Genomic DNA, 17,497 nt, shown 5'->3' on the forward strand with positions numbered 1-17,497 from the left:
GCCTGACATCAGTTTTGTTATTAAAAATCTGACTTTTTGCTTTTATTTTAGTCAGATAATAGATTTTTTTCTGTTTTTGTTTTTCTTTTTAATTTATGTGAATATTTATGCTTTCTTTATTTTGTGTTGCTGCACATGTTTTTTTTTTTTTTTTTTTGCACTTACCAGCAGAAAAATGATGTTATTAAGGAAAAGAAAACAGTTTTTTTTGTGTGAATTCCTTGACATTATTATATTATTATTCCATCCATTGTCTGTGCATTTGAACCTGTTATCAGCTGAATGTTTAACGGGTCCAGATCCTCCACCTGCCTGTGTTGTGTTGTGCTGTGGTGGGTTCCTGGGGGTTGTTCTCTTAGGGCCCCTCTGAGGTCCTGTTAGACCGGGCAGGGTCAGGCACGAGCCCGGACACCACCGGAACAAAGTGTCCGTCAAAGCTCCGCGGATGGATGTAGCCTGTCAGGGACGGAGCACAGCGGTTAGCACCAAGAAACAGCACAACAGGTAAGATTAAGCCCTCATGTCGGATTTGGGACGAATGGGGACACATCCAGGACACTTGAACACACCTGACTTTAAATAAAAATGTGTGTGTTTTAGTCAAATTTCGCTCGATAATTGTGTTTTTCCCGACAACCCGGACGGACGCTAACGGCTACCGTAGCTAGCACCAGTCAGGGAGTGTCCCACTGACAGCTAGCTGACAGCGGCTAGCATTAGCTCCAAAAATCACACTTTCACTACAATTTAAAGGCATTAAAATGGAATATTTGACAGCTAAAACGATTAATCTTTAAGCGAGGACCGTTACTAATCCTTAATGTGCTTTGGTTGGTGATTTAAATGCCGGATATTCTGATAATTAGCCCGTTTTCCCTGTTAAATTCAACTAATTAACCTCTAATCCCCATTATTTTTTGCTAATGTCTTATCCTGTTTTGTTATTTTCTTTCTTTTTTTGTTTTATTTGAGGAATTATCACATCAAAGCTGCAGCCACACCCATGCTGTGATTTATCATGATTCCCATCAGCCTTAAACAGCAGAAATATTCATTATTTATTTATTTCAGTTTGGTTTTAATGCTAAATAATGTGCTACTATGTCACTAAAATAACATGACTGTTAAATGAAGTGATGGGATGCACATGGAGTCCTTTGAAGTCACTAGATGGCACTAAATTACCCATTTAACTGTTTAATTTTACACAATTCCAGTCAGTGCATTTATATTCAGCTGCACAAGAGTGTTTTCTAAGGTTTTTGCATAATTAACCCTTTGATGCATGAATTATGAGAACCTTGGTCAAGATTTTTTTTTTCCTTTGTGTTTTTATATCTCTTTAGGCATGAAAAAATCAGTGTGATTGAAAATTTGTAATTGGAGTTACAAAAATGTCCACTCAGCTGGACACCATGTGTTTAATTTTTGAAGCAAAGAAACATGTATTTAAAACACAGCATCAGAAAGTGATATTTATTTGAAAACTATGAAATAAAAACATTTTTCATGCAGCTAATCTGTTGTTTTTTTCACATTTTAACATACTCAAATGCTAGTTATTACTCCCTTCATGGAGATAGTATACAAAAAAAAACCTTTTTGCTTAAGAAAACTGTTAATTACTGTCTAATAACAATTAGCAATTGATTTACACTTAAACATGTTACTACAGATCAGGTTTATAAAGAACAGAAAAGTTACAGTAATGGTATGAATGTAAATGTATGGGATGGTGCACAAGCGTCCACTGTGTTTGCTGTTATGAAACTAAAACAACCAAACCCATGAATATACAGGAGAACAGGTGTAGAATAACTGTCTACAGTAGTGACTGCTATGCATGAAAGGGTTAAACAGCAGAAATATTCATTATTTATTTATTTCAGTTTGGTTTGAATGCTAAATAATGTGCTATTATGCCACTAAAATAACATGACTCTGTTAAATGCATTAATTGGATGCACATGGAATCCTTTGAAGTCACTAGATGGCACTAAATTACACATTTAACTCTTTCATTTTACACAATGCCAGTCAGTGCATTTATATTCGGCTGCACAAGGGGTGTTTTCTAAGGTTTTTGCATAATTAAATAATTTAGTTCATGGCTGCACCCTGTTATTAAGCAGTGGATTGGATGAATTGAACAGACACCAGTGACCTATTTCTGCACCAAGCATGAATATTCTTAACGTCCATGCAGTAGAAAGGGTTACCCAGCATGCAGTTCTATCATTAGTGTTAATTCATCATGATAAATCAGACTAAATGTTGTTCAGTGGTGGATGAAGAGCTTAGATCTGTTACAGGCTGTTGCAGGTAAAAGTGTGTATTTATTAGTTAAAAGTATGAAAGTATACGCATGAAAATGTACTCGAAGCAGTAGAAGTACAAAAGCAGAAAAAAATCAGTTCAGTAGGGTTATAATTATAAATGTGTCTGGGTTTTTTGGCTTTTTATCAATCAAGGTTAGTCACTATGCTGTTCAATAAAGCATCATAATTTATTGTTTTTTAAAATTTAAATTAATAAAGCAGTCAAAGATAAATTTTTTTGAAAACTACCATTATTCTGTCAACCGTTACAAATGCACAATTAACGTAGAGTCAAGGAGATTTGATAAAAACACATCTACTGTATTTGTGAAGAAAAACAACCTGGTAGGATTGTAAACTGATGTCACACTGATCATCAACATGAGTCATCTGAAGCTGTTTGAAAAATGTAGATTTAACCTCCTCAGACCCAGGCAATGTCAGCAAAGTACAAGCTTTTTTGTTTTTATTAAATAAGTGCCTATATTGGAAACTTTAGGATGCAACAGTTTTTTTAGATGTAGTTTTTAAAAATTTTTATGGAATGCCCTTTGTGGTGGACAGTTTTCTTTTCTTTTTTTTTTGGTGTATAAAGTTGTGAAACTCTTGTCCACAAATGTGGACAGTGGGTCCTAGGAGGTTAAAACACATGAAATATAAAAACTAGTGAACAAGCAGATCACAGGTGTTTATCTAAGCATAATATGTTTCATATATAACACTAAAAGTAACAGATAAATGTAAAAAAGTGTTAAAGTAATAGATTGATGAGTGTAGCATGGAAAAAAATACAACATAATTAGATTAATATGTAAATAACCAGCTAATAAAGTAGATTAAGGATTAATTTGTATAAAAATACTGTAATAAAATATGTTTTTACATATTTTTAAAAATATTTTATTTAGGGGTTTATTGATCTTATTTGATCACACTTTAGATGCAGAAGTTAAATAATTTTGGAAAGTTTTCAAATCAGTAGTTCTAGTTGGTCTGCACTTTTTAAATGTGTTTTATTTGTTAAGTATTTTAGGGTTTTGGTCATTTATTGTCTGGTCTGGCTTTTGCGCATGTATAGTAATAATAATAATAACGAGGCTTATGCTGTTGGGGGGGGGGGGCAGCAAGGTTATATCCCTGAAATCCCCCCAAACCTCTGCTACATATAAATTTATCCATAATAATTATTAGACAATCGATGTGAACTCAGTCTGAGCTACATGGACCTGATAGTGGCAGAATAATGGTCACAGAACCAATTTTTCCTACAAAACTCCACCTAGTGAATGAAAATGACCCCATATAGAATAGAATAGAATAGAATAGAATACAATGTCTTTATTGTCATTATACACATGTACAACGAAATGAGAATAAAAGCATTCTATTCTATTCTATTCTATTCTATTCTATTCTATTCTATTCTATTCTATTCTATTCTATTCTATATCCTCCTGAGACCCAGCAATACATTTTGTATGAACTCTGGATGGTAGTGAGAAAATGGACATTTGTATGATGGTCAATATGAACAAAATTTGATCTCAATCGGCCTATTATTGCTTGATTTATGTCCAAAAAACTGATTTTCAACTAAAGCGCCCTCATGTGGATGACTTATAATACTCATTGAAGCTGAAATCCATACGGTTCTTCCAGTAGTGGTCCACTATGTTGGTTATCAAGGAGAAGAAATCCAACCAAATCTGTCCTAGTTATCGACAAAACACCAAGGAGATCCGGCAGCGGTTGGGGTAAAACCATTAAATCCCTGAAACTCAATTTCAGGGATGATATAATAATAACAACAACTTGTGTGTTGACTTGTTGGGAACCATGTGTCATATTAATACCAATATCTAGGGACTGAAGTTAGTAAATATGCCGTTCCTGTTTTTAACATCATTTCCCATCATGCAGTGTGGTACTGCGCTTCCCAATAACCGAGCAACGTGATTGTTAGGCTGTTGTATTCCAAAATGACTAATATCTCCCAAAATATTGATTGTATCAACTTGCCGAGATATTTCATGTGGAGATGGTACTATTCCTCAACTGTAGGAACCAAACTGGACAGTTAGAAACATCTACATTTGTCAGAACTGTGCAGATTCACACACAGATGCTCTGAGACCTTCCAGTATAATGATATAGATCACAGGTGTCAAACATGTGGCCCGGGGGCCAAATCCAGCCCACCAAAGGGTCCAGTCCAACCCTTGGGATGAATTTGTGAAAAGCAAAAATTACACTAAGATATTAACAATCCTTTTAGTTCAGGTTCCACCTTCAGACCAATTCAATCTCCAGTGGGCAGGACCAGTCAAGTACTATCATAATAACATCTGAATAATGACAACTCCAAATTTTTCTCTTTGTAAACGTAAATATTTTCATGTATTCCCACTAAAACAAAGTTTAATTTTGCAAAAAATGTGAATAACCTGAACAAATATGAACAACCTGAAATGTCTTAAGAGAAGTAAGTACAATTTTAACAATATTCTGTCTGTTATTAAATGTTTTGTGTTTGTAGATCCACTGTGATCTGTAAGTTATAATGTACATGTGGAAATGGTAAACTGAGGCAGAATATTGTTAAAATTACACTTATTTTTTCCATTTGTTCATGTTATTCACATTGTTTGAAAGGATAGTTTGTAGATGTAAACCATCTCATAATGTAAATTTACTTTTTCTCTCTAAAACATAGAGAAAAGTTAGGAGTTGACATTATTTCTATATTATTCTGTTATTATTTTACTGGTTTGGCCCACTGCAGATCAAATTTAGCTGAATGTGGAACTGAACTAACATGAGTTTGACAGCCCTGATATAGATAATAATAATAATACTACTACTAATAATAATAATACATTATATGTTCTCCTTGAAAAATAAGAATTTTTTGCCAGAATACTCTTGATTAGACCTCCTATGGGTGCTTAAGTTGTCAACAAATATAAGGGTGAAGCTGTTTTTTACTTAAATGACCCCCCCCCCCCCCCCACACACACACACACACACACACACACACACACACACACACACACGCGGGGTGTGTGTGTGTGTCCCCATTAACTCAGATTTCATGAAAGCCAGAGGCAAAAATGATCAGTTCTGTGGCTTCAAATAGAATTAATTAAACTTTTTGCATATTGTTGACATTAGTTGCGTTCTTTGGGTAAAAGCATCCAACTCTGTAGTGACTTTCAGAGCTGATCATACAGAGTTAAAGTGTCCTCGGTGACTCCTGACACAGCAGTTTGTCTGTGTCGTCATGATTCCACTAACACTGGCCTTTATCTACATAACACTGAGGATGTGTTAATGCTTTTGGTCTTTACCTGTAGGGGGTTAGATTTGTCCGTCCTGGACCGGTAGACCCACGTAGAGGTGGTGCAGTGGTCATGTGTGTCCTTAAATCCTGTCCTCATGTTTCGGCTCCGTTCATGGGTCTGAACTGACTCAGCTCTGACGCCTCCTTTCAGCCTTTTGTCTTCATCCTCATCCTCATTGTAGTGCTTGGATTTTGCCGTCTGCTGGTTGCATCCTGCTTATGTCCTCCAGGAGAACCAGCCCCCCTCTCTCCCCTCCCCTTCATCCCTCCTCCTCCTTCTCCTCCTCCCTACCTTCCACTAGTTCCCACAACTCCCTCTTTTGGCTCATTTGCATAAAAGAGTGCGAAGATACTGCAGAGCTTCATTTTTGGTCAATAAAACACCCACAGCTGAACCTAACTCTCTCACATCTGAAATCTAAGCTTTGCAGATGCTATTTTTCTCAACTTTACAAATGATTTTACAGTTTTATTCAGACATTAGAGCCCTAAATGCACTCATTCCTCCATTTCTGTGCATAAGGAATAATATAAACCCATTATCTGTAACCTTTAACGTGTCGTCCGTGGATGTTGAGGCTTTTTGAGTGATGCATTGAGCTGAATTCTTTTTGTTCTCTGGCTGAAATGCACACTCCATCATCATCCCTCATCAGCCTCTAAGCTTAAAGCTTTTACACAGAAACCCTGCAGTATTTGCTTCCATTGCAAAAAGATGACAACACAGAAAAGGAGGGCTGAGAATGAAAAAAAGCCCAACTATGCAGTCACAGTTAGCTGATAAAAGAGAGTTAATCCTCACTGGGTGATGGGGCATAACATCAGGCCCGGCTCGAATGCAATCTGCTGCTTTTGCTCACTGTATCCTACATGACAGAGCATCACTTGGGCCTTTTGTGTCCGAACACAATGAAACGCCACCACGTTGAGCTGAACTGGTTCACCTTTTTGTGCTCGGAAATTGCTTACCATCTGTATTGTTGTGTATTTGTTTTCAGACAAGATCTAAAGACAGAGCAAAGTGCTTTTTAGTAAATCCATTTTTGACAGTAGTGGAAGAATCCTGCAGTGCAGACTGCAGAGACAGCAGCCACTTTTGGACAGTGTGGACATTTTGCTGCAATGATAACACTGTAATGTTTTTCTGTGTCTGACCTGAACCACAGCCTCTCGTATCGGAATGAAATCCTCGTTTCGGCTCAGGTGATGGCAGAATTAGCCCAGTTTGTGTCACGTTCCCTCTCCTCCGTATTTGTTGTCGTTGCCTTTGTGCTAATTACCTGCCTCTGTACATCTGTGCTGTGGGGAAACGGAAAGCATCGCCCAAATGATAGAAAACATAGTGTGATTTGTGATACAACAGAGTAAATCACAGAGCATCAAATTGTCTGTTGTTGCACAATATCCTATGTATCGTAGTATCGCACAGACTCACTATTGATTTGCTGCAGTGATTTTCTTCCTAAACTCTAAATTTTATGAATTTTTGTCATGGATACTACTTTTATATCTTTTTTAAATTTTACGCTTTCATAAAGTATATCTGTAATTTGCACATATTTGCGATTGCACTCTGTTTTATATTTTTAATATATGTCAATATGTTTTGTGTTGTTTAAATGTAAGCGCACTATCACTGACAGAGACCACATGCATTCTATTCTATTCTATTCTATTCTATTCTATTCTATTCTATTCTATTCTATTCTATTCTATTCTATTCTGTTTTAATAAATTTGACTTAACTTTGAGCTCTTCTATCATCTATAAGCTGTCACATTTACTCCATAACACTAAATTGCAATTACTTGAGCTGAATATTTTGTGTCATCATCAGAATTGTCTCCATTCACATGTGAAAAAAATGAAAAAAAAACCCCCTCACATTTCATCACTATTTTTATGTCTATATTCACCGTTGGAAATCAGTTTGAATGATGCTTCTTTGTTTGTCCAATGTCATCTGAGTAGCAAAGTTGCATCGTAAACTGTTTATCAGCAGCAGATGAACTTATACTATTCCACCGACCGCTTTCCGATGAATCCATTAACATTAATGTCATGGAAACACAAGCTAAAAGGCTATTTTATATCTTTGCTAATGTAAAATGTTAACAAATGGTTCTTCTTTTATGAGGTTTTGGGCTGTTATTTTTTTTGCTTGCATATTTCATATAGTCTTTTCACACCTGACGTTAACATACGTCTAAGGTGATCCAGTCAGGAGTTGACAGCATCATGCTCCCTTGACTCGTCTCCTCATCTCCTAGCCCCTCCCACCAGAAATATGAGCAGAGGAATTAACCCTTTAACCCCTGATGTGTCTGTGGTGAGCGTTATGAATTTTTGTTTTATTTTAAATATTCATTAAAAATTCGACCGTTTGCTCAGTGGGAAAAATTTCAAAACATGCTGATAGAATAGACCTCATGCGTTCCATAGACATCTGAGCATGCTCAGTACACCCCCAAAACACAAAGCAGTTTGTTTGTTAGTTTGGGATTTTTTAGACTGTTTAACTTGTGGTTTTCTGTTTTTACCGTTGTTTGCAGTGTCTCAGTGATTTTTCTTTATTTTTTTTTTTACTGTGTTTTTACAGAGTTTTGTCTGTGTAACTGCTTTATGGAGTTCAACCAGGTATCAAAAAGCAGCTGGACTGGTTTAGAAAAAAAGAGCCCAAAACATAAACTACTGGGCCCAAATTCAAATCCTTGTTGTTCAGTGTGTTCCAGTTCACAGTTGATGTTCAGCATCCTAAATCTCTTACTGATGTACGTTCTAGTGCCTTATTTAGTCCAAATCTGTCAAACTTCAGTTCCTCTCTTTGTCTTTTTCTGTTATTCCACCTGTTTTGACCCTAAACCACACAGTAAAACAAAACCACTGAAGAAAAGGAACACAAGCACATACTGACAGCAGCTTTAATGAACCTGAAACAGATGCAGATTCACAGCAGAACCTTTACCTGGAATAATATGACAGGGATTTATTTATTTATTTGTTTGTTTATTTGTTTATTTAGCAGGGACAGTACACATTAATAAACATTTCTGTAAATGTGCCAGTATTAGCCAAAAAAATCCCCTATTTTTCTACTGTTGTCCCTGGATAAGATGTAAAGTACCAGCATTTATAAAATTAAGGCTCCACCCACACATTCCATAGCATTCGTTCACATATACAGTATACACAGTTAACCTTTAAGTGTTAGTACAAACACCTGGAGAGACATTGGTGCATGGGCAGGTGGTCATGCAGTGCAAAACAGAGAAAACTTGATTCCAGTGAAGATGAATATGAACTAGGGATGTAACGATATGAAAATTTCATATCATGGTTATTGTGACCAAAATTATCACGGTTATCATGATTGCATTATTATTATTGCGGTATTGTTGAAATTGTGCTCAAAATGTTCAAAAAGTACTTATACACACACTGAAATAACTTAACCAAATTGTATTTTGAAACAAAAAAAAAAACAAAAAACAAAATAACTGGCACAATGCACTTTCTCTTGGCAGAAACATTCATGTATTAACCCTTAGGGGTCTGAGCCTATTTTGGCCGTTTTTCAGTACTTTTGATATTGCCTTTATATACTATATAAAAAAATGTTTATTATACCCATGTTTGGTATCTTTTTTTTTTTTCAGCACAACTTCATCTATCTCATCTGTCTGTTATTTTTTTCACTTGAACCTACTATATCAACACAGAAGGCCAAAAAACACAAAAAAATATATAAAATCCAATTTGAAAAATGTATGTAATTTTTTTCATAAATAACACAAAGATGCTTAATGAAACTTTTCAAAGACTTTAAAAGTGAATATTGGTTCCAAATATTAGGTATATAAAATTAAAATTGTATTAAATTAAAACTGTATTCAAATATTTGATATAAAGGCATATCTTTACATAGCCGTTTTCTCCGAAAAAAATGCAGTAATCAAACACGGTTATCATGATAATTACAATTTAAATGGTAATACTAACCGTTGGCAATTTTACTGCGGTTTATTATTATACTGGTAATCGTTACATCCCTAATTTGAACTTTGACCCACTTTTCCCAAAGTGTAATCACATCTATTCTGGATCACTGGCAATCTATAAACCCAATTTGGTATGAATTCAGCCAATGGTTTTGCTGCTAAAGTGTTGACAAACAAACAAAGACACAAACCAAACTAAAAATAATACCCCTTACCTCCCCTTGGGGTGTGGGGGGGTAATAAACATATGTAGGAATGTCGTTGCAGTCTTTGCAGAATCTTGAATTAAACTATGATATCATGTTTCCTTCAGATGTGATTGGTCATCCCGCGGTTTATTGTTATACTGCTAATCGTTACATCCCTAATATGAACGTGAACAATTTACCTGGTTAAAGGGTTAAAATGTTAAAATCTACAATAAACAGAAGATGGACTCAATAAGTGACTATGATACTGTCATAGTGGCATATAATCAACAGTAAATCACCAGTTAAAATGACAGCGACAGAGGTGTGACCGTCCAATTTATTTTAAGTGCGTTTTAGTGTTTGTGTGCAGGCTTTAGGACCCAGCGGCGCCGTCTGGGCCTAAGCCGCCCTCCCTCCTGCAGAAGCCAGCGCAGACACTAGCGCAGCACAGTGCTACCCCGGCGCTCAGCTGATGCACCCAGCCCGCTTCCCCCCTCGCTTTCACTCTGCTGTTTTATCTCCAGTCCATTCATCGGAGGGTTTGCTTGGCCCAGTCCGCTACTCACAAAACTTCCTGCATCGGAGGAAAAAGGTGGTGGTGGTGGTGGTGGGGTGTTACGGGGGTAGTTTTAGAGTCCGGGCTCCACTGTGAGGATCAGGAGAGGGATGGTGTGATTCTTAAGAGACACAGATTATTAAAGAGGAAGAGGGAGACGCTCCGGCAGCATCACTGAGACGCCCACCCCTGTCCTCGACCCCATCCGTCTGTCTCCTTCAGCCCAGACTGGAGGTTTGAGAAGGGGGGGTGGATCATGGCTCAGACCAGGAGGAGCATGTACAGCCGGGTGAGTGATGGGTGAATGAAGGGGGCCAGACTTGTGTTGAGTTGGAGCCGTTTACCGTCAGCGTGTCATTGTTTGTGTCATGTCTGTCCCATTAGTTTTACTCTGTCATCTCCTGTCTGCACATTTCCACTTTGAATGGAGGGGTTTCTAATCCATTAGAGCGCTGCGTTGTCGCCTCTTTGTTCGCCTCAGATGCCCCTCGGGCTTGATGCTGCAGCTGCCGATGTCGGGGTTCAGATCTCCGTGACGACTCTAGATACATAAAGATGAAAGGTGGCGGACTCGAAACAGGTCCAGACGGGTTTTTGTGGTCGGCAGCCAGTTCCTTCTCCATCCACGAGTCCTGTTAGACTTCCTGTTTGTCATCCGTCTGTGAGTCGAGCAGCTTCCCGGTCGCTGGGGATGACATCAGTCCTCTTTCTCCCACTACTTAGAACAGGACTCTCAAACTCATTTTCTTTCAGGGGCCACATTCAGCCCGATTTGATCTCAAGTGGGCTGCACCAGTAATATAATAGCATAATAACCTATAAATAATGACAACTCCAAATTTTTGTCTTTGTTTTAGTGCAAAAAAACCCATTAAATGATGAAAATACTTACTTTTATAAACTATCCAAACAAAAAAGATGTGGAAAAACTCAAAAAAAATGAAATTTCTTCAGAAAAATAAGTGCAATTTTAACAATATCATGCCTCAACTTATCATTTATACGTGTACATTTTGGATTGGCTCTACAAAGACATTAAACACTTAAAATTAAAATTTTCTTTAGACATTTCAGGTTGTTCGTATTTGTTCAGGTTATTCACATTTTATTGTTCCAGGACAGTTTGTAAATGTAAATATTTTCACAATTTAATGTTGTTTTTTGCACTAAAACAAAGACAGAAATTTGAAGTTATCATTATTTATAGGCACAATGTAATTTTTTTTTTTTTAACATCAAATTGAGAAGAAAATCTGGAGTCATTCTTTTTTGTTGGTTATTCTGCTGTTATTATTTGACTGTAGATCATATTGGTCTGTATGTGGAACCTGAACTAAAATGAGTTCCACAGCCTTGACTGTGGAATTTTTGCACTTTGCAAATTCATTCCACGGGCCGAATTGGAACCTTTGGTGGGCCACATTAGGCCCCCGGGCCACATGTTTGAGACCCCTGATTTAGAACCTTTTTTTTTTTTTTTTTCAGCTATTCCACTATTTAAAAATAATCCACGTTTTTACTCTGTGTAACACTGAGACAGTCTCCTGAAACTAAAGCTGCAACTAACAATAGTTGTTTGGTCTAAAAAATTGTGAAAATGTTCACCGGTTGTTGCTGTTTCTGATAAAGGCAATTATTTAATGTAAAAAAAGCCACAACATGTACTTTTCTAGGTCTCAGGAAGATATAATGTATAGTCAATTTTATGTGATTATGGAAAATGCATTATGATTTACAATGTAATATATAATATGGGAGTAATGGAGAGTTTATTTTTAATATGTGTAACATTTTTTGCGTTTTGTGCAGGTTTAATCAGAATTTATTTTGATAATCGTAATGTTTTTTAAGATATTTTGCGGAGCCGACATGGGACTTTGTGGTAAGGGGGGCGGGAGTATATAAGTTGAACTTCATCCCACTCCTTTTCAAATATGTTTTTTGAATGTTGTTTTTGCTTTTAAACGTTAATATTCGAAGTAAAAAACAGACAAACAAAAATATTTGCAGATGAACCCAGGAGGTGAAAACAAATCGACTGGTTTTTAATTTGACGTCATATTGGAATATTTCTTACTTCTTAACTACTACAGAGGATGTCGTCGTTGCAGTAAATTAGACTGTATTTGCCCTCTTATCTGTGAGCAGTTGGAGGTTTCGTGTTGTAAGAGTAGAGTGGCACTAAATAATTCAGCTCGGCCTCTTTGGGTCGACAGCCTCCAGCACATGGCACACGGGTCGGATCAGCGACCAAACAACACTGAAAGCTTCATTACACAGCCGACAGTGCCTCCGTCTTAAGTATTTTATGACTTTATGGAACCATCTTTATTGCAGATTGCCAGCAGCTGCGTTTGAGCCCTGTAGCTTCAGAAACGAGACGAATCCCAGTCCTGATGCGACTCCGAGATGGATGTGGCTTCATAAATTAGTTGAATGAAAGCTCTCCGGAGTAAAGCCTGCAGCTGATGCCACATGTAACCACTTAAATGTCTCTTTTGTTGTTTTTTTGTGCCTCAAAATAGGTTAATGAGACTTGTTATAATCACAGGAAATTAAGTTTTACACACAAATATCTGCTGCTGTTGGAGCTGAACATCACAGCAAATTAAAGCTCATCATTTCCAGTGTTAACAAGCTGAAGAAAAATAACAAGAAACATCCCAGTATTCACCCTGCGATACACGGATATACCTGACGGACAGTATTTAACGGTTAAGAAATATGGATTGGTCAAAAGCTGATTAACCCTTTAACTCCCAAGATATTATTTATTTCAATAATGCTGTGAATCTGCGTTTGTTTCAGGTTCATTAAAGCTGCTGTGAGTAGGGGTGTGTATTGGCAAGAATCTGGCGATACGATACAAATCACAATACTAGGATCACGATACGATATATCATGATACTGTTAAAAAGGCCATTTTTTTTATTGGTTTTGTTTCTTTTATTAAAGATTATTTCCTTGAAGAATTGAATTACACCAGAAATATGCACCAATACTAAACACATTTTTATTTGATCACAGCAGAATCTAATGCTATATCGCAAAATGTTCCTGTGTTAAAACTTAAATTATGTTTTACAGACATTACAGTTTTAAGATCCTGCTCAAATGTTCATATTCTATTAATTCATAACTAACATCAGAACCTTATTTTTTTGCGATCCCAACAAAGGAACTAACATTATTTAATAAAAGTGTTAAATAATAATAAGTAAAATATAAACAAAAAAGAAAAACGAAAAGGAACCACAATATCTGCATTTGAATAAATACCTAAAAATACCGATACAGTACTTTCTAATTTTGATAAAGTATATGGAAATGAAACATCACAATATATTGCAGAACCGATATTTTCTTACACCCCTAGCTGTGAGTATTAGCCCGTGTTCCTTTTCTTCAGTGGTTTTGTTTTACTGTGTGTTTTAGGGTCAAAAGAGGTGGAATAACCGAAAAAGACAAAGAGAGGAACTGAAGTTTGACAGGTTTGGACTAAATAAGGCACTCAGAATTAGGGCTGTACAATATTGGAAAAAAACTGACATTGCAATTTTTTTTTTAACCCTGTGATATACATTGCGATATGAAAAAATACTCAGGAGGATATAATAGCTGTGCAGCACCAACGTATATTGTCAAACTAATTAGTTGCGCTTACTCTTGTGTCGACACAGAACACGTGTTTCAGTTTCATCCTTCTTGTAGCTGAAATAATTCCAGATAACTGACGTTGCTTTTCTTTTTGGCACCCAGTGTTAGTTTTTGGCGATTTTCTCTTGTTTGTTGCTCATTACCTCTTCCATGGAGGTTATGTTTTTGCCAGGGTTTGTTTGTTTGTTTGTTTGTTGGTGAGTTGGCAAGATAACTCACAAAGTTATGGACGAATTTTCATGAAATTTTCAGGAAATGTTGATACAGGCACAAAGAACAAATGATTAAATTTTGGTGGTGATGGGGGAGCTGATCTGCCTTGGCGGAGGTGTGCGCTCTCTGAGTGCTTTTCTAGTTTTTCAGTGTTGTTACCAGTGACTCACTCCATGTGCAGAGGGCGTGGTCTGCTTCAGCAAACTGATTAAGAACGATTGTGATTGGTGGATCGCTGTGTGCAGTGTGTGTCAGATACCCAGGATGAACTTTGATGAGAACACGTTTAGTTCATTTGTCTCTTTCATTGCAGAATCTGCGATGTGACTATTGCACAGGTGTAAATTGCAATGTCAATGCTCAAATGATATATTGTGCAGCTCCACTCAGAATGGACATCAATAACAGATTTAGGACGTTGAACATGAACTTTGAACTGGAACACACTGAAGAACAAGGATTTGAAGTTGTTCCCAGTAGTTTATGTTTTGGGCTCTTTTTTTCTAAATCAGTTCAGCTGCTTTTTGACACCTGGTTGAACTCCAAAAAGCAGTCACATGGTCAAAACTCTGTAAAAACACAGAAAAAAAAATAAAGGAAAATCCCAGAAACACTGGAAACAACAGCAAAAACAAAAAATGACAAGGAAAACGGTGCAAAAAAAAAGCCCAAACCGTCTATTTTTATAGTGAGTCGGTCTCACTCACTGCTCTGTGTTTTACCCCCCGTTCCACAGGCATGGGGAGGCGTACTGAGCATGCTCAGATGTCTATGGAAAGAACAAGGTCTATTCTATCAACACGCTTTTAATTTTTTTTTTAAATTGAGTAAACGGTTAAAGTAAAATGAACGGTAATTTTAATGAATATTTAAAATAAATCTTACGTTCAGAATACTCACCACAGACATGTCAGGGGTTAAAGGGTTAAAGCCAATAAATATGCTAGCAAAAAAAAATAAAAATAACAGCCCAAAATCACACAAAAGATAAGCCATTCAATAGCATTTTACATTAGAAAAGATATATAAAATAGTCTTGCAAAAAAAAAAAAACAGCCCAAAACCACACAAAAGAAGAGCCATTCAATAGCATTTTACATTAGAAAAGATATATAAAATAGTCTTTCACTTTGTGTTTCCATGATGTTAATGTTAATGGATTCAGAAAGCAGTCTGAATGTAAATCATACATTCAGAACGCTCACCACAGACACGTCAGGGGTTAAAGGGTGAAACAGACTCAAACAGTTACACCCCCATCTGCCTCATCTGCTGCAGGTTTCTGGTCTCATGTAACACACGCCTCTATCGAGAATTCAACTAATCATTATTTGTGAAACTAATTCTTAACAGATCTTCACTTTTAGCTTTTAACGGCAGCTTGTAGATAAACTGGAGCACCAGGGACAGAGCTGAATGACACAGGAAAACCAACCAGAGCTGAAATATCACAGACTGTACTATCACAAATGGAAGGATTTGATGCTTTTTTTTTCAGTGAAATATATTCAAAAGCTGCAATAATGCATCACAATGAGCTGAAGGCAATTATATTAAAAACCTCTGTTGGCTTTTGCTGATAATTAGTGACACAATTTACTGACAGGATTAACAATTTAGACCCAAGCATCCCATAGAGAATAACATAACAATAATAATATGACAAGTGAAGTAATTTTCCTTATTAAAACAGAAGTAAAGTGTTTTATAGAATGAAATGTAGAGGAGAGACTCTAAGAGATGTAAGAAGATGGAAATGATGCAGAACTGACAAGATTTAAATGACGTAAAAGAATAAAAAAACAGATAATTAACCAACAAGATGGACATGATACAAGACAAATGGATGTAGAAGATGAGAGTGACACAAAAGGCACACAATCAACAAGATTAAAATGAAGTAAAAGACATAAAAAGATGAAAATGAAGCAACAAGAAGGACATGACAGAAGATAAATCCAGATTAAACTGATGTAGAAGATGCAACAAGAGGAATGATAGGAATGTGGGATGTGGAGGAGTCTATAAAAATGTAAATCTATGGCAATTATTAATATAATTTTGTGAATTTAGGGCCCAAGGAGAGTCAAGACTTCATTTTTGGGTTTTGAGATTTAAAAAGTTTGAAAACCAGTAAGTAGTAGCAGCGGCCCTAAAACCAATAATAAGTGCAGTATATTCATAAAACCAGGTTGATAATGATCCTTTCAGTGGTTTAAATACAGCTGTAAACCTTTCGTGATGTGACCTTCCCTTTCATTCCATTTATTCTCAACTGTGCATATCGAATATAGACTCATATAAACATTAGCACCGTCATCAACAGCGCATCAGTCCAATTCCTCCATTGATTCCTGATCAAATGTCTGTGTGGGTTTAAAGCATCACATAACCGAGTCTGAACACAATGAACACTCAAAGTCACGGGTGTTAAACATATGGTCTGGGGCCAAAACCTGGACCGCCGAAGGGTCCGATTCAGCCTGTGGGATGAATGAGTGAAAAATTAAACTGAAGATTTTATTCATTTTAGTTCGGCTCAATTTGATCTCAAGTGGGTGGGACCAGTAAAATATTATAATTAAATTATGACAATATTTATATTTACAAACTATCTTTTTACAAAACAGTGAATAGCCTGAACAAATATGAACAACATGAATTGTCTTAAGGGAAGTAAGTGCAAATTTATCAATATTCTACCTGTTATTAAATGTTTTTTGTATTTAGAGATCCACTGTGATCTATAAGTTACACTGTACATGTGAGAATATTGTTATAATTACACTTATTTTTCTTAATACATTTCAGTTTTTTTCATGGCTATGCATATTATTCACGATTTTTTTTAAGGATAGTTTGTAGGTGTAAACGTTTCCATACTGTAAATTTACTTTTCTCACTTAAAACTAGGGCTGCACGATTAATCGATTTTAAATCAAAATTGGATTTTTTAATTAGGACGATTTTTAAAAAAGGGAAATTGTCAAATCAGTTTCATCTTTCTCATGCCTCTGGGCCGCGCACCTGCAGGCTACCGTAGACTCCTCCTGTCAGTGACAGTGGTCTGTCGCAGAAGTCTGTGTAATGACCACGGACGTTAAATCTGTTCATGAGCCCACAGTACTTACAGCAGTATAAGCCGTGGCTTCACGCACGGATCCCGTAATCGAAATATAGCTGCATGCGGATCACTCATCTTCCGTTGTCCCAGGTCCGTACTG

The 17,497-nt window shown here is 36.5% G+C and overlaps 1 protein-coding gene across 4 annotated transcripts in view; it reads left to right on the forward strand.

The window, feature by feature from the left end:
- The first annotated feature begins 350 nt into the window (after positions 1 to 350).
- The window catches only part of dctn1b (dynactin 1b), a 100,950-nt gene continuing 83,803 nt past the window's right edge, over positions 351 to 17,497 (forward strand). For 3 of the 4 annotated variants that reach the window (XM_030126529.1, XM_030126530.1, XM_030126531.1), the window contains exon 1: positions 10,293 to 10,692. In XM_030126529.1, the coding sequence (XP_029982389.1) occupies positions 10,660 to 10,692 (33 nt within the window). In that variant the 5' untranslated portion in view covers positions 10,293 to 10,659. Of the gene's footprint in view, positions 505 to 10,292; positions 10,693 to 17,497 lie in introns of those variants that run through there. The other variant, XM_030126532.1, reaches the window with a different exon arrangement.

Source organism: Sphaeramia orbicularis, chromosome 22 (assembly GCF_902148855.1).
Source record: "Sphaeramia orbicularis chromosome 22, fSphaOr1.1, whole genome shotgun sequence".
In the NCBI taxonomy this organism is placed as follows: domain Eukaryota; kingdom Metazoa; phylum Chordata; class Actinopteri; order Kurtiformes; family Apogonidae; genus Sphaeramia; species Sphaeramia orbicularis.